Source organism: Gekko japonicus, unplaced genomic scaffold (assembly GCF_001447785.1).
Source record: "Gekko japonicus isolate JY-2015 unplaced genomic scaffold, Gekko_japonicus_V1.1 scaffold993, whole genome shotgun sequence".
NCBI classification, from domain to species: Eukaryota; Metazoa; Chordata; class Lepidosauria; order Squamata; family Gekkonidae; genus Gekko; species Gekko japonicus.
This window is the reverse complement of record NW_015168077.1, coordinates 661037-685630: the sequence shown is the minus strand read 5'-3', so window position 1 is coordinate 685630 and position 24594 is coordinate 661037. Positions and strand designations below refer to the sequence as shown.

General features: G+C 44.2%; 1 protein-coding gene across 1 annotated transcript in view; it reads left to right on the top strand.

The window, feature by feature from the left end:
- Nucleotides 1-7843: 7843 nt before the first annotated feature.
- Nucleotides 7844-24594, top strand: part of PARK2 (parkin RBR E3 ubiquitin protein ligase) — a 154766-nt gene continuing 138015 nt past the window's right edge. The window contains exons 1-3 of the mRNA XM_015414655.1: nucleotides 7844-7927; nucleotides 10833-10982; nucleotides 17415-17564. Of these exons, the coding sequence (XP_015270141.1) occupies nucleotides 7844-7927; nucleotides 10833-10982; nucleotides 17415-17564 (384 nt within the window). The remainder of the gene's footprint in view (nucleotides 7928-10832; nucleotides 10983-17414; nucleotides 17565-24594) is intronic.

The window sequence follows — 24594 nt, the reverse complement described above, 5'->3', positions numbered from 1 at the left end:
TTTTAAACTATCTGCTTGTTTCCGAGAGACTAACTGATGGTCAATGAAAATGGACCCTCCATGCCCTCACTGTTGCTAAAAGATTTATAGTATGACACTGGAAACATAAATGCCCATCTCCAGTAACACAGTGGATTGAGGACTTTACAGCTTTACTGACATTTGACATATGACATACAGACAATTGCACATGGACATATTTTTTAGATATTTGGAAACTTTTAATGGAGGCTTGTTTGTAGACCAGCCACCACTATTGTTATATTTTCTTTAAAAAAAAAATTCTTTCTGTTTGGGGTAATTAAAATAAAAGAATAAAAGGGAAAAAGGCATAACTCATTCACCTATGTTGTTCCCACTGAATTAACAAAAATGTCCAAGTAATTAAAAATAACCCAGTCTAGTAGATTAGAAATTGGTCTGATAAGAGCCCTAATGGCAGCATATTTCTGAGGTTCTATCCCACTAACAAACAGGTATAGAAAGTCAGGCTTAACTCCATGGTTAAGAATGGGGAGGGGGAAGGCTTCACAACACGTTTTAGCCACATCATTTGGGCCACAACAAATCGCTAAACACCAAAAGGTTTTGTAACTAGCAAAAGTGTCCCTTTGCTAGCAGGGAGAAAACACATGTATTTTGGGGTAAGAATATATTTGGAATCTTACGTACAACAAGGTCCAGATTTCAGACCAACACCCAAAAGAACAACGGGGAATAAGCTTTCTTAAAAGCATTTTATTTAATTAACAGAAAAGAAACTAAATAAAGTTGAGCAATAAAATGGAGGCATACAGAAAGGGGAAATGCAACGATAAAATGCAGATACAGTTCCCAAACCTGTCCCTAATAAACTGCCTAATTGGGAAAAACTGAAATGGGGGAAACAAGACAAACAAGCCTGATCGGGGGCTGAGGGGGGGGATTTCCCTCACAGACGACTAGGCAGCTTTGGGAGCTGAAACTGACCAACCGGGAAGAAAGTGCAGCAAGGCAGGTCTGTGGACTGACAGAAGGAGCAGAAGTCCAACCGTGAAGTTGGGGTAACTGGATGAATCCAAACTGGCTACAAAAACTGGGGCTGAGGGATAACTCTTTATACCCTTGTGTCAAGAGTGAGGAGGGGAAGCAGTGTTGGCACTGGAATGTGAAACTGATGAAAATTATATATCTCTGGACATGAGCTAGTTTGAAACACAGTTCTTTGTTTAAATTGTGGAGGAGAGTCTTCCTTTTTTGCATTAAAAGTATCAAAACTGTTCCCTTGAGGAGATCTGGAAGTTAGATAAGTAAGTATCTATGGCTGGACACTTGACACGATTGGATAAGGGCAATAGCCTTCCTGTCCAGTCATTAAGATATGGGGGAAATAAACCCGTTGCTTATTGTTTTTGAGATCTGGGTTGTTGTTAAGATCAGATTATCAGGGAGGAGCCTTCAAGGTGCTTGGGGGAAATGGCCTCCTATTAGGGTTGCCAGGTGAGGTCAACAAGCCAGCGGGGGACTTACCAAGAGGCTCCAGGAGAGGGGAGGGAAGAAGCACAATTGCACTCTAAAGCGAGTTCTGGGTGAGCTACTGTCACATTTAAAGGGACAGTTTTCCTTTTAAATGCCTTGCCTCCACTGGAAATAATGAAGAATGGGGGCACCTTCTTTTGGGGATCATAGAATTGGACCCCAGGTTCAATCTTTTTGAAACGGGGCAGTTTTGAGGAGAGGCACCGGCAGCTATGCTGAAAATTTGTTGCCTCCACCTCAAAAAAACAGCCATCCCAGAGCCCCAGATACGCACTGATTCTCTGTTATATCCTATTACTGGTCTCCATAGTGTATAATGGAGCTCCCAGTGGCCTTTCTCCCCCGCCCCACTTTCTGATGGCCCTGAAGCAGGGGGAGGGGCTCCAAACCAGGGGATCCCCCACCCCCAACTGGGGATTGGCAACCCTCTTAGAATAGGCTTTGCATGATTGATGGAGGAGATTCCATACATTACATACGCCTTAGTGTGACTCATTGCCATTTGATACAGATTCCATCTATCATTTCTAGGCCCATGTTGAGATGTACATGTGTACAAGTGAGGATCAATTATTACAAAAACAAGGGTCCCCTTGGCGTGAGGATCCAGGGGACATCACAGTGTCAGCACACAAAAAATATCTCTTTAAAATACACATAATTTATTCCTATTATCTTCTGCCAAGGAAATATCTTTGAAACAAGGAAATATCTTTGAAGCAAATGGTCATAGCCATTCATAGCCATTCATTTACCTTGAGTAATCTAGATTTAGACTTTTATTACTATATCTCCATAAAGCATCTATCCATTAAAATGGAAATGGATGCTGCTGACAGAAGCCAAAATTGCAGACAAATCAGTCCAACAGAATTTTCCCCGTGGCCATTGACACACCATGGACCTTGCCAATATATGCTTAAGCATGTGAGCATAGATCGGCCAGGATGTTCAGAAATATATAGTTTTCTTTAGCATCTTACTTCCTTAGATGCTCCCTAAAACCACAAAGTTTTTTTTTACCTCCTTACTTTCTTAGATGCTCCCTAAAACCACTTTTTTTTTTAACCTCAGGCTGAGTTGTCTGTTCCCGAAGAATGCAAAATTCTGGCAGCTCCCCACTCTGTATGTCATTCTGAGTTCCATGAGGGTTGTACAAAAGTGTTTAAAAATTCACATATCTTGTCAACACTCATTTGCTGTGGTAATCACCATTATCTGTTCAGCAGTTGGTTGGGTTTGTCATGTATAATCCTGAGCGACCCTCAATACTCACTTTTAAAATCCTGGCCCACCAGTCTTATCGGTTTCTAAGCAATATTGTTGTTGTTGTTTTAAAAAAACTTTGCTTCCATCTGGTTATTTGGTTGCTCCATTGTATGGCAAACTTTTTAAAAAACTGCCAAAAATAATAACCTTTGGCATCCTAACATTTCAATAATTTGGCCCAAATTGAGATTAGAATGGCAAGGAAGAAAGAAAAACAAAGCCTGAGAGATGTTGTTGTTGTTTTTTTAAACTGTCTAAAATGCAAACGTTTTAGTCTTGTTTCTTTTTTCTGCCATAAAGATTAGCAAAGAAGTATCTTTGAAGCAAATCGCTATTGCGGTTCATTTACTTTGAGTAATTTAGCTTTAAAGCAGCCATTAAAAATGAAAAGAGCTGCAGATAGCGGAGGCCAAAGCGGCAGAGCGATCGGTCCAGCAGAATTTCCCCCATTGCAGCTGACACACCATGTATGCAGTATTTGCATTTGATGCCATTTGTTTTATCTGTTCCAGTCTCTAGCATGGCTCTCTCAGCAGAGTTACTGTGCAAAGACATCAGATGTTGTTCACAAATTATGCTATTCTTTTATTTGTGATGAGTAAGCAATAAAGAGACAGCACATGGGATTAGTGACAAGCAAGTTGCCGCAGATTTTTCAAAAGACTTTCACACTAGCCTTTAACCAAAACTGAAAGACAGTGTAAGCCAGTAGCTGCAAGATCTGAACCTAGGAAAGACAGTTCAAACCAAATCATGGGCATAGCAACAGGAGGCAGGAGCTTGGAAGAAGAGAACCTCAGAATTGGCTTTATTTGAGGAAACATCAGCTGACCCAGGCCCATAGCCAGAAAATTTTGTTTGGTGGGGTAGGGGCCAGGGTGCTGGGGAGGGGATGGGAGCGGGGAATTTAATTAGATTAGATTAGTTCCCCGGGGAAGGTCATTTAGGGGTCTTCCCTTCCTTCCCAGGGCCGCCCTGCTGCTTCTGGTCAGTTTCACTCCCCTCTGATCAGCTGTCAGGTTTAACAGCTGATCAGAGGGGAGTGAAACTGACCAGAAGTGGCAGGGTGGCTTCCCTTTCCTTCCCCAGCCCACCCCCCAGCAGAGGGGAGGCTGGGGAAGGAAAGAGAAGCCACCCTGCCACTTCTGGTCAGTTTCACTCCCCTCTGATCAGCTGTTAAACCTGACAGCTGATCCATGGAGTGAAATCGACCAGAAGTGGCAGAGCAGTTTCCCTGGAAAAGCTGGCGAGGCCACGGAGGGGCAGGGGTAAGGAGCATGGTGCAGCAGGGGTGGGTGGGGGTCTGTGGGGGTCTAGCATCCTCTCAAGAAAGAAATGATCTAGCAGGACAATTTATATGACACACTTGGTATTCCCTCCACAAGGTTGTTGCATTAGAGTTTTGAAATAAGGCGTTATTTTCTGTCTTTCTACATAGCAGAACATTATTTAAAATGTCATGAGATGGTACAGTCCGTTCTACCACAGCAGAACTCTACCACTTCCTTCCCTCATAGTTCTGCTCCCTGTAAGACAAGCTATAGAGATAAGGGCTTATTGGATAAAAAAGGAGAGGAGGGGCTATAGCTCAGAGGTGGATCATCTGAGCCTTGCAGAAGGTACTACGTTCAATCCCTGGCATCTCCCATTAAAAAGGATCAGGTCGTAGGTGACCTCTGCCTCAGAGCGTGGAGAGCAGCTGCCAGTCTGAGTAGACACTACTGAACTTGATGGACCAGTGGTCTGATTCGGTAAGACAGCTATGTTGTATGGGGTTGTGGTCTGAAAGAAAAATTAGGGACAAGTTGAAAAGCAGAATTTAAAGTTGCAGTGCTATATACACCACTAATATGGTGAGCTATGTTCTCTGTTGAGTATACACTAAATGGCAAACCTTGGTTTATTGCTGCCTAACACGTGAAATGGCACTTACTACTACAGTGATATGTTTAGGATTGAAATGATAGGCTCATGGCATATAGCCCTACTTTCCTGTTCCTGCCTCCTCCTTTATGGATTATTTCCTGCCCAGCCCCTGGATCCTTTCATTGGTGCTGAACAACATTGGACTTCAGGATGACTACCTAGAAACTTCTGTCTTTTACTTTTCACTGCACTCTCCTTCTTCTCTTCGGGCCTGGCTGAGTGGTTACCTTGTTCTCTAGTGCGTATTTGGTATTATTTGCATTGCCTGATTTTGATAATTTCTCTGCTTTGAGAGTGTATTAATATAACTCATGTCTGATTTCATTCTGAGTCTCAGTACTCCTTTCAAATGTTTCATGTTAGTCACAGATTCCAAGTACTAGTATATGCATCATGGCCTAGGGCAGTGGTGGCGAACCTATGGCACGCGTGCCAGAGGCGGCACTCAGAGGCCTCTCAGTGGGCACGTGTGGCATCGCCCCAGCCAGGCCCAGACCATCATTAAAGTGTGGAATTCTCTGCCAAATAATTTTAAGTAAATGAAAGCATTTGGGATTGCTTTCCTTACTTTGTTTGGATCATCTTATGTTAATGTAAGAGTTCTTTTTTCTAAACTAAAACCTCAGTATTCAGGTTAAATTGCCGTGTTGGCACTTTGCGATAAATAAGTGGGTTTAGGGTTGCAGTTTGGGCACTCCGTCTCTAAAAGGTTCACCATCACTGGCCTAGGGTTTCTTTAGTGGGTATTACATCTAGCAGCAACATAGGCATCTGGACTATTTTGATGTTGGTGTGGCTTCCAGTTGGAGGAGGAGGTGGCAGCAGCGGAGGAGGAGGAGGATAATAATGGTATTGTATGGCAGTGTGTGTAGTATAGCCAGGAGATCCTAAGATTTTCTGGCAGGTAGAAGTTCTAACTCTTTTACTGTTATCCACCAATAGGTGGCAACCTAGATGTTTTTTAAGGCAAGAGACATTTCAGAGGTGGATTGCCATAGTCTGCACATGCAACACGACCCTGGTACTCCTTGGAGGTCACCCTTCCGAATATTAGCCAAGGCCGCCCCTGTTTAGTTTCTGAGATTTGACAAGATTGATCTAGCCTGGGCTATCCAGGTCACGGCTTCCAGTTGGAAATTGGGCCACATGAACACTGTAACATTACAGTAGGGAAAACCAATAGATGATTGTGTTATATCTGTCTTTGTTCTGTACTGGACAAATAGCAGTTCAGAGGGATGGTTACTGGGAAAATAGGGAAATGGGGGTTAAACCCTTCTCTCCTTCTGCTACAGCTTAAGTTCCAGTAGGGACCATTTGATTGACCATTGTGGTGTAGCACATTCAGATTGTCACTCAGCTATGAACCTCATTGGGTGACCTTGAAACAGTCATCATTGCTTAAGCTAATTTATCTCACATATGGTTTTTGTGAGAATAAATTGCAGAGGGGAAGACCATGTGTGAACTCCTTGGAAGAAGGGCAAAATAATGTGAGCTGGAGATGGGCATGAAAGCTGCTTTATAACTTTTAAAATGTTTTGGGAGATGTGATCACAAATCACCCAGGTGTCATTTAGCAGTGCCTTTATCAGTCTTCTGATAAGGCCCCTTAAGGGAAGCTAATTGCAAGAATCCTCCCTGCCCTTTTTACTTTCTCATTGCCTCTCTGCCTGATAAACTTCAGTCCATTTGCTTTTTGTTGGGCATTAACACTAAGTTTTCTGTGTACAAGCTCATTTCACACTTTGACCCGATGTCTTGTTTTTTTAAAGCGAGGACAAACTATTCGAAAGAGAAAGGCTGTCCCAAACCTGAAAGCATTTAATTAACTCTGGTACAGTGAAGTCACCAAATCCTTTGCCATCACTGTCTGACACCTCAGGAGTGATTACAGTGTCATAAAGACACAATTCTTCCACACTAGATCAGACACAAGAAGGATAAAGGTCTTACATTTACATCAGTATTCTAATTAGTTTCAGCAGTTTAGAGATCTGGAAGCAACTGGAGAAATGAATCAGTATTTATTACTGCAATATTTCTGGCTTTGTTTCTGCTGAACTTCGTCATTCCCATTCAGTTATAAGTTATTCATCCCAGCACTCAAAACATGGGTTTATGCATGCTGCCCGTGTAAACCCCAAAGCTAGAATACTTTAAATTAAAACTACTATCAATCTTGGGGGGGTGGGTGCACGTTTAAAAAAACCCACAGCATATTGAACTTCCAGGTTGAGATACCTGCAGTTTCCAGGGACTTCATGCCGATGAAGAAAAAAAATCCACTAAACAATTATTTCTGTGTTTATGTTCTCTGCCACTGCTACCAGGGAATGGATTTATATGTAAATGCATAATTTTTAATGTCTAGAGCATAATGATGACATTAATGCTGCAAAGTGTATCTTTATTTCTTAAAGGAAAATGTATTGGCTTACTTGGATGGAATAATGGGTTACAAAGCTTAGGGATCAATTTGGTTCCACTCTATGGGATTTTCGCCATTTGTTTAATTAAAATGGTTTCTTTCATCCCAGGAAGCACAGGCAACTAACTGTAACTCCATGACTGGGTCTCAGAATCTGCCTGTTAATTCTCTCAGACCTCTTGGCAGCTTTTGAAACCATCAGTCATGGTATCCTTCTGGATCGCCTTTCGGGGCAGGGACTGGGAGACACTGTGCTGCAGTGGTTTCAGTCCTACCACAAAGGTAGATTTCAGAGTGTGGTGCTGGCTCCTCTGCCCCTTGGCCTTTGGCCTACAGGGTCCGACTCCTGCAAGGTTCTTTCTTGTCCCCAATGCTTTCTAGCATCTATGTAAAGCCACTGGGAGAGATCATCCAATCATCCAGATATTTGGGCTGTTGCTGTTGTTGTTCAGTCGCACAGTCGAGTCCGACTCTTTGCGACCCCATGAACCAGATCACGCCAGGCCTTCGTGTCTTCTGCCGTCCTCTGAAGTTTGCTCAACTTCATGTTCGTTGCATCTATGACACTGTCTAACCATCTCATCCTTTGCCGTCCCCGTCGTCTTTGACCTTCAATTTGGGCTGAGTTGCCACCAAAATGCAGATGACACTCAACTTTGTCTTGCACTTCCAGCAGTTCCCAGGGAGGCTCCGGGAACCATGAAAGGTGCTCGGAGGGCAGTTTTGGTATGGATGAGAGCTAACAAACTGCAACTTAATCCTGACAAAATGGAGGTGCTACTGGTACGGGGAAGGTTTGATCAAGGATCAGGATCTCTCTTGTCCTGGATGGGATTGTGGTCTCCCTAAAGGAGCAGGTTCATAGCTTGGGGGTGTTCTTGGGCTGTGACTTACTGTTGGATAAATAGGTGGCAATGGTGGTCAAGGGTGAGCTGTTCTTGGGCAGGAAAATATTACCCCGGTTAACATCCAGATCAGATTACTGCAATATATGCTATGTGAGACTGCCCTGGAAGACTCTCTGGAAATTATAATTATAAAATTCTATGGCCACAATGTTGACTGGAGTGGGTCACAGGAACCATATCACTCCAGACTTGTTCCATCTAGACTGGCTCCCAATTTGCTTCTCGGCCCAATTCGAGGTGCTGGTATTGACCTTTAAAGCCCTATACAGCTTGGGGCCAACATACCTTAAGGACTACATTCTCATATGAACCTACCTGTCCACTATGGTCATCTTCGGGTGTCCCTACCATCTGATGCTAGATGGGTGGCAACCCAAGAAAGGACCTTTTTGGTTGTGGCACCAAATTTTGGAACTCCCTTGCCAGGGAGACACATCTGTCTCCTTCTATCACTCTCTTCTGCCAGCAGATGAAGACATTTTTGTTTTGTTTGGCATATCCACCGTAACCATTACTGACTTGCCTCCCATATTGTATTGTTATGTGTACTTAGATGTTTTTATTGTTTATTTTATATATTCTTTAAACGAAAGCATGTATAGTTTTATATATAATTTAGTTTTAATGTTAAAATGATTTAATGTGATGGTATTCACCACCTTGGGGACCCTATTTGGGTGGAACACTGGTATAATACTATTTTAAATAAATTAATAATGGGGAACCAGCTAAGACTGAAGGAATTACACAGCTCTTGCAGAGAGTAGGCTTGCCAGCCCCCAGATCCAAGTGGGGAATTCCCCCAGTTTCAGGGGCTTCTCTCTGCTGCGGACCAGCTGATGGGTGGGGAAAACCCTGCCTCTAAACCTGATGTGATGCCATCAACCAAAAATGATGTCATTGTGGCAGGGATGTCATACAGGGACACTGTGGTATTTGGGCAAACTCTATGATTTGTTTATGTATTTTTCGTATGTGTAACCCACCCATCCTGACAGTGGGCTCAGGGCGGGTCACATCATCTTTCAACAATACAATAAGTTTAAAAGCACAGTATAAACCTTTAAAATCAATAGTTATAGCTACTAGTGAGAGTTCCAACCCATTAGTACAGATGGATACGGCCGGTTTGAAGGCAAAAATTCCATAGAGTTTTGCCCAAACACCAGAGCATCCCCATGCGATGTCCCCAACGCAATGACATAACTACTGGGTGACATCATCACGTCGGGGAAGTTGTACGGTGTCCCCGCCCACCCCTGGAACACCCCCCAGCTCCCCCTGCCAGAGCAACAAGTGGACCTGGCAACCCTAGCAGAGAGCCAAAGGCAGAGGAGCTTTTCTAAGCCAGGTAACTCTTTGCTTTGGAAAGTCTTGGGCTGCTTCTTTCAATGGATACTTTCAGAGCTCTTGCAAAACTGCATAACCTTTCAGCCAAGCCTACAGAACTTCTCCAGGCTTGTTCTTTTAGAGCTTCAAAGTCAAGACTTTGGAGCTTCTCTGGAAATGCCGATTTATCACACTCCTGGTGATTACACAGTCCCTTAAAATTTGTTGAATATTTTCAAGATGGGTGCTGAAAAAATGACTGCAGATAGAGCTAACATTATCTCAAAAACAACATGATAGAAATTCTTTCAGCTCACCCCCTGTTGTCACAACATGTAAACCTTTGCATGATCATTGTAGCAAATGAAATTCTTGCTGGAATTCATCTTATTGGGCTCACACTAGAAGAAATAATAAACACTTTCACCGATGTTTTCCAACCTGTTGATGGACCATTTTGATATTTGGCCTACTATTTCAGTATTTTGTTTCCTATTTCTTTTGATTGAAAGGGGCTTTCTTTTTCTTCAAGTATATATGTGTATCTATTCCCTTTTTCATTTCACTTTCAAAAGGCCACAGAGAAGGAAGGAGAGAGAGAGATTACATGGAGAATATGAATGTTGCTGTAATTGTTAGGGCTACATGAGATGTCCGGTAATTAACCCTAAAGCATTCTATCCATAAAGGAGCAGAAACCTGCAAAATGGAGATTATTTGTATAAAGTAGCATGTACCAAAGATGCACATTTCTCCCTCCTTTGGTGTTCATGGTTTGCCAATAAACCAAATTATCTTATTTTACCTCTAAATTACAAAACATTTACACCAGCTACCTAGGAAGGTGGCGAGCAAGTTAGATCCAGATGGTCAGTCGTGTTGGTCTGAAGCAGTAGAACAAATTTAGAGTCCAGAGGCACCTTTAAGACCAACAAAGGTTTATTCAAGGTATGACATTCAGTGTGCATGCACACTTTTTCAAATTCATTGGAATGGTAAGTAAGGTTCAAACTTATAGATGGGGCCGAACAGCAAATGAACATGTAACATGATGAAGATGTGCAAAGTCAAACTAAATAACAAGCTAAGGTTATAAGGTCAACAGTTGTAAAGCAATCAATATGTCAAAACAGCAGATAAATGTGTAAAGGTATCTTTTCTAATTGTGGGAAGTAAACTGATGTTCTCCATTCTCTCCTTTCAGGCGTGGAAGTCACAGTTCTCACAGTTAGAAAACATAGTCCTAGTCGAGCACTCTGACCATTACACCACACTAATGCCTCCTCATCCTGGGGAGGAAAGTTTAAGACATAAAAACTTAGAATACAGTCCTTCAATCCATTGCTAGGAGTGGGTGCTGAAATTTGGCATGGAAGGGTTGTTGACTAATACAGTAAATCTACTACAGTATCACAATGCTTTTTAAGCTGTATATCCTTCTCTTGATGCAGCATCTCAGTGTCTACATGCTGTGTATCATACCTCAAGAAACAATGAACATCAGTTCTAAACAGTATTTCTGTATTTTCTTTACTGTAGCTGGCTGCCAGGACTCCTTGATTAAAGAGCTGCATCACTTCAGGATTCTGGGCGAGGAGCAGGTGAGTTAGCATCTGAAAGGCAGCGTCATGGTGTCATGAAAGATAGACGCTAATGAGACAGCTTCTTCACTCTCTAGGGAAGCAGTGTGTATCTCATGACCCTCTCAGTGCCCTGAAATTGGGGCGGGGGGGGGACACATACTCCCACAATCTCTGTATATGCGCGTATGAGACTCTTTTGATTCTATCCATCAGCTCTGACAGATTATTAATTGGTACATCTGCTATCTGTCACAGCTTTCAACTCAGGACTCCTACAGTAAACAGGCAGTGTAAAATGGCAGACAGGCGAGCAGGAAGATGAAGTCTGCTTAAAATAAAGGATAGATATCTAATGCTTGGTGTGATTTACCTATTTTTCACTCCTTTAACAACTTCTGGGGCACTGTCCTCAAACACCCAAACTTTTCTGGACGGAAGCCTTCAGAGCATAAGGTATCAGTTCAATGATATTTACATTCTTTTACATGCAACATTCACTCTTTTCTTTCACCCCTTTAACAACAGAGCTACTGTAGACCGATGGGGGGGCTGTTCATGTTTTCTGCAAGATAGGTCCAAATTTGCAAGGAATCTGTGTTGGGTCAGAGATTGGGGTGAGCTTGAGGCATTTATGTAGAATAAAGATTGTCTGAGAATCTATTATATTTTTTTACCCACCCTTTCTCCCAAGAGCTCAGGGTGGCATACATTGTCTCCCCCCCCCCCATTCTGTTATATTGTCATCACAACCTTGTGCGATGGGTTATGCTGAGAGAATGATTGGCCCAAGGTCACTCATTGAGCTTAATGCCTGAGTATGAACTCGGGTCATAGTCCAACAATATTATGAAACACTGTCTGCCAAATTCATAACTAGGATTAGCATTTATTATCATGATTTGGGGGGTTAGAGCTTTATGGAAGAACACATTTTCTACTTGTGAAAGGTTAAATCCCAATATCCAGGGATCCCAGGTAAGTTCTGGAGAGCTGCTGCCAAGCAGAACATATACCACTGGGTTAAATAAACCATGGCTCTGACTTGGTATAAGGCAGCCTCACACGTTCATAGAATTTAGGTCAGTGAATTATGAGATAAGAGACAAAGGCTTTTAGTTTATTAGACTTATAACCCACCCTCCCCACATTGTAGGCTCAGAGCGGGTACCAACGTATAGGTCTACAATAATGCAGATTTACGATTAAAACAATTTGTAATTTATAACTTAAGTTCTGCAATTAATGTATATTTACAGTTAAAACACATTATAACAATCCATTTAAAATCAATAAGATCACCACAGACTACAACAATAGCATGCCTCAATGGATAATATTGTGGTCCCATCCAGCTTATAGGAACTGCGGTCACTGGAAGGGAGGCCAGATCAAAGGGATGCCCACTGCCTCATCTAAAGGCCTGGCAGAAGAGCTCCATCTTGCAGGCCCTGCAGAACTGTAACAGGTCCCGCAGAGCCCTGCTCTCATAAGGTAGCTCATTCCACCAGGCAGGGGCCAGGGCTGAAAAGGCCCTTGCCCTAGTTGAGGCAACTTGGACATCCCTAGGGCTGGGGGCTACCAGGAGGTGTTTGTTTGTAGAATGCAATGTTCTATGAGGCTCATATGGGAAGAGGCGGTCTCGAAGATATGTGGCCCCTTGGCCTTATAGGGTTTTAAAGGTAAGCGCCAACACCTTAAGGGGCTGTGGTAGCTCAGGGGTTAAGATGCTGAGCTGCAGAATGGAAAGCCTGCAGTTTGGCAGTTTGAGACTGAAGTGCTGCATGACGGAGTGAGCACCCGTCTCTGGCCCCAGCTCCTGCCAGCTTAGCAGTTTGAAAGCAAGTAATTGCAAGTAGATAAATAGGTACCGCTTCGGTGGGAAAGTAACAGCATTCCATGCGCCTCGGCATTTAGTCATGCCGGCCACATGACCACGGAAACATCCTTGGACAGCGCTGGCTCTTCGACTTGGAAACGGAGATGAGCACCACCCCCTAGAGTCAGATTCGACTAGCTTTCAAGCAAGGGAAACCCTTTATCTTTACCAACACCTTGAAATGGATCAGGAATTCGATAGGCAGCCAGTGCAGGTCATGCAGCACCGGGCAAGTATGTGCCCGCACAGGCAGCGACATCAACACCCATGCCACTGTGCTCTACACTAGCCCCACACAGAGAAAATTACAGTAATCTAGTCTGGAAGTGACCATTGCATGGGTCACCGCGGCCAGATTGCAGGTGGTGAGGTATAGGGCCAGATGAAAAAAGGCAAACCTGGTAGTGTTGGTGACCTGGGCTCCATAGTCAGTGAGGCATCCAGGAACAGCCCTAGGCTCTTTAACTTCGGCATTAGCACCAATGGGGCCCCATCAAAGGGTGGGAGCCCAATAACTAATCCCAGTCCCCCACGACCCAGGTGCAGGACCTCCATCTTTGATGGATTCCATTTCAGTCTGCTCTGTTGTAACATCCAGCCATGGCTTGTGGCTGGATGAGGCCATACAGATGGTGATGCATCAATGTGGTCAAAGTCCATTCTTAAAGTCTGAAACCAAGGAGTCAGTGGAGTGCAGGGTGAAATGTTATTTAGGATAGAGAACGATGACTACTCCATCACAAAAGAGTAAACCCACTGTCTTAAAAACATCATTGGATTTTATTATGTGCCAGAAGTGCACTTGGAGGAAGACATGACTGAAGGCAGCCACCTTTTTGGATGAGAAGCCCCCCAAAGCCTCCTCTTTTAACATATGCTTTCTTTTGCAAGTTTTAGCAGTAACATTTAGCTATCAGCAATATTAGTTTTCATTCTCTTCTCTTGATCTGGTTTCTTGGAATATACTTACTGTGCTGGATCTCGGGTTTTGTGAGTAATAAAAGACAGGCCATATTCTTGAGATTCTGTGCAGGACCAATTTAAATATGCTTAGTAAATCATATAGATTATAATTTTATAGAACATTTTCTCCTAACACTTTTTATTACAATCCTTTAAAAAAAAAAAAAAAAACCTCTTGAAATGTTCGTTCTTGATAGCCAAGATCGCCTCCACTTGTGCCTGTAGTGCATTTGAGTCTCCATCTTATACCTGTTCTTATAAAACAGCACTTTGAACATTCAATATGTCAGCTAAGCTGGACCAACAAAATAAGCAGCAAGCAGCTTCCAGGGAATAAACTGAAACCAAACCCTGACAAGATGGAGAGAATGCTAGTCAATGAGGCATCTCCTTAGGTGGAGTCTTGCTCCTCTTTTTAGATGGGGTTCAATTATCATTCAAAAAACACCATAAAGAGCTTTGGAATCTTGCTGGACCCAGCTCTGCTACTGAAAAAGTGGTTTGTAGCAGCAAAAGTGCTTTTCTTTTCTTTTCTTACCAACAATGTATGGTCCGTAAGCTTGCCCCCTATTTGGAAACTGCCAGCCACCTTGAGACTTAACATGCTGATCTTAAATACAGTTTGGACTTTGCAATTGATGCAAAATGTGACAGCCTGTCTGTTGTTGGGGCAAGTCTCTCCGGTGTCCTATATGTATCCTGTAAGTTTCCATTGGTTTCTAAATGTACATCAGAGTATCCGTGCTTACCATAAAAGCCTATTACAATATGGGGCCAACATACCTGAAAGACCATATCTCCCAGTATAAACCCAGCTTCAGTCAGTGCAGCAATGCCTTTTGGATGTTTCAGCACTCATAAGGGTACATGAGCTTTTTCTGTGTGGTCATTGTCATGTTCATCATCCTGGAGGAAATCAGATGAACTGTCTCTCTCTTGCTTTTTTAAAGGGCTTATAAAACAGAATTCGTTAGAACAGCCTTTGGCTCTTCAAGATGATTGCTCTGTGGGTGTCTTGAAAAGCAGTGATCTCTGCTAGATGTTTTAAAGTTTACCTTTCTTGGGAGTAACTAATTCTGATTACTTTGTACAGGAATATATCCTTGTGAGAAAAGGATATTATAATCACTGGCCCCGTGTTTCATCAGCTGGCAATTTTACTGGAATTAAAGCCTCCCATGGAAGCATGCTGAGGACTGGGAAGTTATCTTGGAGTATGATGAACCTAAGGGATGAAGAACCCAGAGGCAGTGAGGCTTAAGGAAGGGTGCCAAATAGACAGTGGGATGAAAAAGTGGGTAGGAGGTTTGAGGAGAAGAGCATTGAGGGTCTATCAGAAAGGGTCCTCTGAAGATATAGAAAAGTCCAGAGGGGCTATGATATGGAGGATGAGAAAGGGAGAGAAAGGACCCCTCAGAGCCTGGTCAAGAGACATAGTGTTGGTCAAGAGACAGCTAAACATGGGTCTAAACTCTGACAGATGAAGTGTTCCTGTTGTGGCAACAGCTGTCACTACCGCTTCGGTGGGAGGGTAACAGCGTTCCGTGCGCCTTGGTGTTTAGTCATGCCGGCCACATGACCACGGAAACGTCTTCGGACAGCGCTGGCTCTTCGGCTTTGAAACGGAGATGAGCACCGCAACCCTAGAGTCGGACTCGACTGGCTTTCGAGCAAGGGAGACCTTTACCTTTACCTAATGTTGTTACAGGAGCTGCGGTGGCTCAAGTGGTTAGGATGCTGAACTGCAGGCTGTGGAAGGTCAGTAGTTCAGCGGTTCAAGACCCGGGTGCCGCAAGACAGGGTGAGCTCCTGTCTCTAGTTCCAGCTCCTGCCAACCTAGCAGTTCTAAAGCAAGAAATTGCAAGTAGATAAATAGGGACCACTTCGGTGGGAAGGTAACAGCGTTCCGTGCGCCTTGGTGTTTAGTCATGCCGGCCACATGACCACGGAAACGTCTTCGGACAGCGCTGGCTCTTCGGCTTTGAAACGGAGATGAGCACCGCAACCCTAGAGTCGGATTCGACTGGCTTTCGAGCAAGGGAACCTTTACCTTTACCTTTAATGTTGTTACAACTAGCCTGACAATCAGTGGGAAACTCAAGGAGCAAGGACGTGGGGGGGGGGTGGCTGTCAGTGACGGCGTGACATCCTTTCCAGGAAAAAAATCAAAGTAATATCACACCTCTCTAGGAATCACCAGAAACTCTATGGTAAAACTGTTTTTTGTAAATTCCCAGAGATCGCTGGCATCACTTCCAGGGAAAACCCAGAAGAGACATCGGTCATCTCTAGGAATTGCCAGAAACGCTATGTTTTCACCATAGAATTTTAACATGGAGTTTCTGGTGATTCCTAGAGAGGTGTGATATCACTTCCAAGGGTTTCCCAAAACTGATATCACACCTGACAGCCTTCTAAAAATATTTCAGGGTTGGGAAGCAGGAACTGGGGGACTGGCAATCCTATTACAAAGAGAGGCCAGGAAGCTCAACTATCTAAGAGATAAGTGAGCTACATTACTATTTAGAACTCGTGTGAAATAAAGATCCAGTCAAAAGAGTAAAAGATCCCATGAGAGTGGATGTGAATGGATGTGAAGTCATCTCAAACCACTTGATGCAAAGCACCCCCAGAATTATTCTGAGTGTGTAGGTTGAGAATCATAGTTCTATATATTCACTCTAAAAAAGTCCTTATTCATGTACGATTAAGCTAATGAGATATGTTTGAAAGCATGAATACAGCATATTTCACAATGATACTGCCTTTTGTTACAGCAAAAGGCTTGTACAGACTGGGATATATTATTTCCAGGCTAAAAAATAAGGGGGGGGGATTCAGAAAACACCTTGAAAAACAGTCTTCAACTTCACAGACAGGAGACAGGTTGGTAACTGGATAGTAAAATGTGTGAATGCATTTAAAAAGATCTTTTTTTCAGTCTCATCCATTTATTTGACTTTTGTAGGGTGAAAATCATTCTTGATGGCACTATAATAGTATAATAATTCGGCACGATTTCTATACAGAGCCAGTAGAAAATGTCAAATTTCCTGACAAAATATGACCTTCCCCACAAATCAAATTGGTAAATCAATTCTTTTACTTATAACTTACAAATACATAATTGATTTTTTAAAAATGTATTATTTGTTCATGAAAATCAAAAGAAGAAACCTGGCAGAGCCCTTTGTGCCACACTGACGGCTAAAAAGCATTTTCCTTTATCAACTGAGACTGGTAATGCATATTCTGGCTGCCCTTCAGTTGTAGTGTGGCTGCTCTTGTCTCTATAGCAGACTCTCAGGTACTTTGAAAATAACGTGACAGTCAAGCCCCCTCCCCGCGGTCCCTTCTTTCTGCTCTGGGGAAAAATAGACCCAATGCAGAACTATGGTGATGACAATTATCCTTTTTGTTCATGGTCAACAGAATGATGTGGAGCACTTCCTGCATTAACTGAATACTCAAACTGGTGTATTGGCTTAGTGTACAATGTAAGAAATACGATAGTGGGGGTGGGGCTTAAAAGCTCTTTACTGTTTATGTGTCGCAAGATGTGGTTTTAAAATCGGAGGAAAGTGACTGTTAAACTACATATTTCCTTGCAGTACAATCGTTACCAGCGCTATGGTGCAGAAGAGTGCGTTCTGCAGATGGGTGGTGTGCTGTGTCCCACTCCAGGATGTGGAGCTGGCCTGCTTCCAGAACCAGAAGTGAGAAAAGTAGTGTGCGAACCATCCAATGGAATGGGCTGTGGGGTAAGAAGCGTGCCGTTTCCTAATAAATCTCCATCAGGGTCAGTTTTAAGACCCGGAAAATAATCTGTGGATTTCCTGATTTCATTTGTGACCCTGAAATGCTTATCATACCAGAATAAAACCTGGTAGAACCAATAAACAATTCTGTTTCAGCACCACAGCCTAGAAACAGCCACTCTGTCATGTAGAATATGTCTGTCCCAGAATGCTTTGCTTTAATTGGTTTGCAAAGTTGCTGATCTCAGTAGTTACAGTGAAGAGTGAGGCTGTGCAAATGACAAGCCAAGAGCTTTGATTCTTTAAAACTCCCAGCAGTCAGCAAAATGGAAAAGGTTCCAGAGCCAAAAGGATTTGTTATTTTACTAGCTGCACTCTCTTTAAACAGGTCTGGGGAGGGAGAAGGTGGGAAAGAATTCAGTAAGTAAAATGACACTGAGTTTGGAACAATCAATGAAGATTAATGCAAGTATAAAGACTGTGTTGCATGAAAGATGGTTTGAAATAAGGGTGGCCAGGACATAAATTGAATGGATTCTGCATTCTGAGAGATTGCCTCCTCTTTCTCCTTTTTAAGTGTCATTACAATAGTATCAGCACACTGGTCGGTAGTGCACTCAGTGCATCAGATAAGGAAAAAGACATATAAAAGGTCTCTTTTTGTGTGGTTGCTCCCTGGCCCTGACAGTCCTCCTGTCAAAATTCTTCAAAGGCTTGGAACTACTCTGAGCATTAAGGAAAAGCTGATGTATCCTCCTCCTGGGCAGTTGGGGGCGGGGCTGTATGATTCAGTGGTCATCATGAAAAGTTAGCTTGTCAGATTAGAATTCTCTCCTGGACTTTCCCAGAAAATGGGAACTTGATGTCCATTAGGAGAATGCAAGTGTCATCTTCCATTTGCATCCTTATGCAGTAAAACCCCAGAAAGACCTTTCCAATATGTGCCTTCCTCTTCAATTAGGCCACTTTCAGGAAATCCTGTGGGTATTTTCTTCTTTTTATCTTTAAACAGGCTTTTAGTGGTCAGGCATAGAAATGGGGATGTTTTAGGGTCACATTAGATGGTGCCTGGAGATCTGTGATCAGAATCAGATCATCTTGTCAAGATTCTCTAAACAGCAGACATGGAAGAACTGATTTGCAGTGGGCCTGTGGGACCGGATGTTATGGGGGAGGGGGTTAACCCCTTTGCCTGTGGCAGGGCTGTTTGCCCCACTAGAGAAAGAATACAGGAAAAAATATAATTTATATTTATTGGAGCATTTCTTTAACCTTGCAAGGGGCAGGAGAAGATAATTTTTTTAAAAATGTAGATGTAAATTAGGAGGAATCACTTTGAATAACAGAAAATAAGTAATATTGCAATATATTTATGCCAAGTTGCCAAGCCACAGAGGTCAATTTTCCTTCAGACTAATGCTATTGAACATTTTCTTGACACAATTATAGGGTAGAGTGAATTTGTCCAGTATTTACCAGTATTTTTGATATGTCTCTTTTGTGCCAATAATAGGATCAGAGCAAATTGTGTGCGCACATGTGTGTAAATATACACACATGCATATTAGTATACTCAGTGTTATTTTCATTTGTATTACATCGATTCTTTTGAGGGTAGGATTAGAATAATGGTATTGATGCTGCCTTTTTGGTAACAAAAGAAATCTTTCTGGTTGTCTAAACTGATAATAGTGAAGAACCAGAGGTCATTTCGGGGGGGGAACGCGGGGGAACACAGTTCCCCCGGGTGAGGTGCAGGGGGCGGGGCACATGACGAAGCCCCGCCCCCTGCTTCCGGCTACCCCGCTTCCAGCCCTCATTCAGCCAGGAGGAGGCAGGAGAAGAGGGAGGGTAAGTTGCTTCCTCCCCACCTCTCCCCACCCCTGCCTGCCTGGGGCCAGGGAGGGCCTTGGCGGGGCTTCCTCGCACTCCCGCTGGCCTTGCAGGTCCACCGCCGGGCCTCTGATGTCAGGGGATGTGGCATATGCTAATGAGTTATGCTAATGAGTTCCCCTAGCTCTTTTTCTACGAAATGACCCCTGTGAAGAACAATTTGTTTGTTGGGCTAAGAAGTAGTACTATCTTGTGTATCTATGACATGGTTAGCATCTGTTGTCCTTGGTAGAACCTCCCATCTATTTAGGCAGTGACACGTGTAAAACGGAGCTTTTCCCAGAGCTGGAGCAGAACTATACAGCTGGAAAGCACTATCTGTGTGTGTATGTGAGAGGTTGGGTATGCATGCACTTGAACCTGTAGGTATAAAAATCACAAGAAATAAGGAGGATTGAATGACAATATTTGCACATCTAAGGGCAAACATCAGGAAGTCACAAATAATTTTTCTCTTCTGTTATCCTCTACTAATGAAAAGCATAATGTATTAAAGTATTCCATTTATCATAAATGGAATCTGAAGGGCATGCTTAAAAGTACTGCATAGCTTATATAGTCACCAATTCAATAAACTGCTGTGTTACTGCAGGTGCTCCTTGCAGAGGCACAGAGCATGTGAAACAGCAGTGTAAACAGTTTGGGACTGCATGCAAATCTTGTTGGTATCGTGCACATGGTAGCCATATAAGGAAGCAAAGATTTGAAGTGCTGTTTCAGGGCCACTTCTTACATTACATATACGTAACACAAAAATGTCCCTTTTAATCTTCACACAAGCTAAAGTAGATGCCTGCCTCCAAAAATTATGCAGATACTGTTGAACTACTTCCAGTTTCATAGTATTTTCTTGGAACAGAAAGCTGGTTGCATAAGGACAGCATCCAGTTTGTTTGAGGAAGGTGTACAGTTTAAGCATTTCTCCCAAATTTGCACTAAATGTCTGGCTGGATATCCATTATGCAGTATTTTTGAGGCACTGTTTGCCTGTTCTGATGACCATTCCAGCCAGTAGTCTAGAATTCAGGTGTGTAGTCTCTCCTGCTTTTAAAATCAGAGGGGAATTATGCACTGGCTTCTGAAGGAATCTAGATTTGCTGGGCACTCATGTGAATTTGTAATCCATGAGTACTAATGACACAGTAAAGTGATGTTTCTGAGCTTCCTGATCCCAATTCATGGCAGAAAGTGGAGATCTATGGTTGCTGATCTCAAAATGTGGCCTGCAGATCTCCCAGAATTACAACTGATCTCCATATTACAGAAACCATTTCATCGGGAGAAAATGGCTGCTTTGAAGGACGGACTCCATGGTATTATACCCTGCTGAGGCTCCTCCCCTATAGGGTTGCCAGCCCCCAGGTCTCAGCAAGGGTTCCCCCACTTTTGGGGGCTCTGATCCACCACTGGCCATGTGGCCCAGCGGGGGAAACTCCATCTCAAAACACAGACGTCTTCATCTAGAAGTGACGTTATCACATCGGTGATGCTGTGTGGCAACGGTCTAGCTTTTGGGCAAACTCTAGGATTTTGGAGTCAGAAAACCATAGTGTTGTTGCCCCCAAACCAGAGTGTCACATGTGACAGTGCCAATGCAATGATGTCACTTCTGGGTGATGTCATCACATTGGGGACATTGCATATGATGTCCTGCCCACCCTGGAACACTCCCCAAATCCCTTCACCGCAACGGCGAGGACACCTGGCAACCCTACTCCCTACCCAAACCCCACCTTCCCCAAGCTCCACCCCAGAAATCTCCAGGCAACTCTGTGGAGACCTCAATTTTCTAAGTTCCATTCTGACATAATTTCTCTAATTATCTGTATGTAGTAGTATTTCCTTCCTCTGGCCTTTTACTTCTGTTTTTAGGGTCCCTTTTCTTTTTAGCATCTCACATCCAAATACATATTTGACTATATAGTTTGAGTTGGACTCAGATAAAATTATTGGTCATCAGAACATAATTTTTCTGCCTCCTCCCTCCTACTGCAGCTCATCTCCATAAAATCCTCCTGCTGGAGAAAAGGGGACTCTGAGGAATGACATGAAGAGGATCTGCAGTGGGAAGGGGAAATTGGTGGGAATTGCCTATTTAGTCTGGATTTAACCCTTTACTTTGATAGTCAATATGATATGTTATACATAGTTGGCTGAACACAGTTGGCACTGTAATCTTATATATAAAGCTGATTTGGGATGGCTTCTGTCCTATGGGAGGGCGAGATTGCATGCACTCCCTCAGCCATTGGCCCGTTGGCTGCCACTCAACACTACTGATGTGCCATTGGCTGGGGGGGGGAGAAATGAGGCTAGCCGCCGTGGCCAGCCACCTTGGCCCACGCATGGCTGCAACAGGCGGCGAACGGGTGGTGGGGAGACGGACAAGGCCAGGCGCCTTGGACAGCCAGCCCTTTGATCGCGCACCTTTCCCCCTCAATCGCCCTGGCGGACGGGGGGAAGCCTACTCAGGCCCCCACTTGCCTGCCGCTGCGCCCGGCTGCACAGACGCCTCCAGCCGCCCCCGATCCACCTTTCCCTCCTCAACCACCATTCACATCCCTGGCCAGCCTACAAGCAGACGGGGGCTGCGGAGAGCCGCACCGTGCTTCCCTGGCCCGCCGCAGCCTGGCCCAGGGAGGCCACGGGCCCTGCTTCAAGGGGGTTTGCCCTCCGGCGGCGTTCCCTGCACCCCCAGCATCCCTGGCCTGTCAGCACGCCCCCACGCAGCTCAGTGATGGAGGAAAGAACCGTGCCGCGCTTCCCTGGGCCGCCACAGCCTGCCCCCGGGAGGCTGCGGGACCTGCTGGGTGGGTGGGTTTGACCTCCACCGCCATTCCCTGCACTGCCCCCAACCTCGCTGGGCCGAGAGCGCCCCCTGACTGCACTCGGGGAGGGGGGAGATGCCTGCGGGGAAGCCGAGCAAGGCCGTTAGAGGAGAGGCATACACCCCCTCACCATCCCTCTCAAAGCCAGCTTCCCCGCCCTCCCCGTGGCCACGGGGAAGCCGAGCAAGCCCATGGGAGGAGAGGCAGTTTAAACCCCCTCCCCTTCCCTCGTAGAGTCGGCTTGCCCGCCCTCCCTGCGGCTGCGGGGAATCCGAGCAAGCCCATGGGAGGAGAGGCAGTTTAAACTCCCTCCCCTTCCCTCGTGGAGTCGGCTTGCCCGCCGTCCCTGCGGCTGCAGGGAAGCCGAGCAAGCCCATGGGAGGAGAGGCAGTTTAAACCCCCTCCCCTCCCCTCTTGGAGTCAGCTTGCCCGCCCTCCCTGCGGCTGCGGGGAAGCCGAGCAAGCCCATGGGAGGAGAGGCAGTTTAAACCCCCTCCCCTTCCCTCTTGGAGTCGGCTTGCCCGCCCTCCCTGTGGCTGCAGGAAAGCCGAGCAAGCCCATGGGAGGAGGGGTGGTTTACACCCCCTCCCCATCCCTCTCAGAGCTGGCTTCCTCACCCTCCCCGCGGCCGCGGGGAAGCCGAGCAAGCCTGTGGGAGGAGTTTAAACCTCCTCCCCTTCCCTTTCAGAGCCAGATTCCTCGCGGGCGGGGGACACAAGCAGCCAGGGGGAAGAGACGGGGACCGCGGCCGCCTGGCCAATCTAGCGCTTGTTGCATTTATGGCTGCAATGGGCCTTCTACCTAGTCATATATAATTTCCTTAAGCTGTGAGTATGTCTGTGTATGTTTTATACATTATCTTTTCAAAGTCATGTCATACTTCCATGGTTCCCTTTGGGTTTCGTGGGAGGGGGCTGAAAGCTGAAAACCATGGGCATGGGCCTGTACTGAAACAAGGGTATGTGTGTCTGAAGAGGAGCACTGGTGTCCTATAGCTCTGATTAAACAGAATCCTATGATGCAATAGAAGATAAGGGAAGTTGGAGCAGTGCATTTCTCCATATTTGGTACCATTCTGGCAAACATAATCAGGTCAACGTTTTTTATTCTTTGTTTTTATCCACTTTCTCTAGAATGATAAAGGTTCAGCTTTTGATAATATTCCACTGATCTCAGGGTTTTCGGTGCCAGTTCATTATTTTTATATCAGATAACTTCGAATTTCAAAATTATTCAGATTACCATAGGGACACTCCTATCTGCTTTTTGTCTCCTCACTGCCTCTCTGTCTCTGTTCTCTTATCTGTAAAATAGAAATAATTGTCTCACTCCACTGTTAGTAGATTTGAAGCAAATTCATCAACACAGTCACAGGCAGGTACCATGCGTGGTGTTTCCCTAAAATAGTCCCTGAAATTGTGCCCTAAAATAGTCTCTGACAAGCATATTTAAATGCCCTGCGCATTGTTGCTTTTTGGTTTTCCAGAGTAATATATAACGTTACGAAGAATATATCTTTAGAGAGACCGATATTAAACAATGTGCATTCTGTACAAGGTTTCTTCGAAAGCCGGCGGAATATTTTGCAGTTACAAATGTTGCGTCCCTGAGAGTGCTTCCACCAGCTACATTTGCAGTTGCTTTATCTTTTTCAACTTTTTAAAATCTTTACTTTAAAAATACTAATTTGATTTCCCACAGTATTAGTATTATGCAATGTCCTTCAACCTTCAGTGCTATTCATTAGACCAAACTCTCTTGCTTTCATAGCTGAGATGTAAAATGTTGACACATTTAACACAAGAAACCAGCAGCAAAATATGGAAACCATTACACTGTGCCAACTAGTCTGACTGTTGAAAAAGCTGGCTGTAATCAAGGTTCCTGAAAGCTCAATAAATATCCCTCTTTGTCTTGCTTTGTACTAGATGAGCATATTACTTCCTATATATCAAAATAATGTTTCCTGTTCAAAGAGTGCATTACTGATAAGATTAGGCCTGATCGCCAAGGAAAAGTACATGATTTGCCTATTTGCAGTGGATGCTTAAAAATGTGCATAGGTTGTCCGTAGCCCAATCAACGTTTTCAGCACCAACTTAACTTGCTTCATTGGGTTGAATATGCTATGGCAAGAGGTTGAGTGAAGTTCTTAAAGTCAAACTAGAGGTGACCTGTACATTCCGTAAATGGGATCTTCCTGATTTTCCAAGAGGTAAAAGTACCCCCCCAACTGTTTCCCAGCTTCAGTTACCTCCCTCCCCAAGCTGCTGTTTTGATGTGGGGGAAATGTATGTATCTGTCTTCCTGAA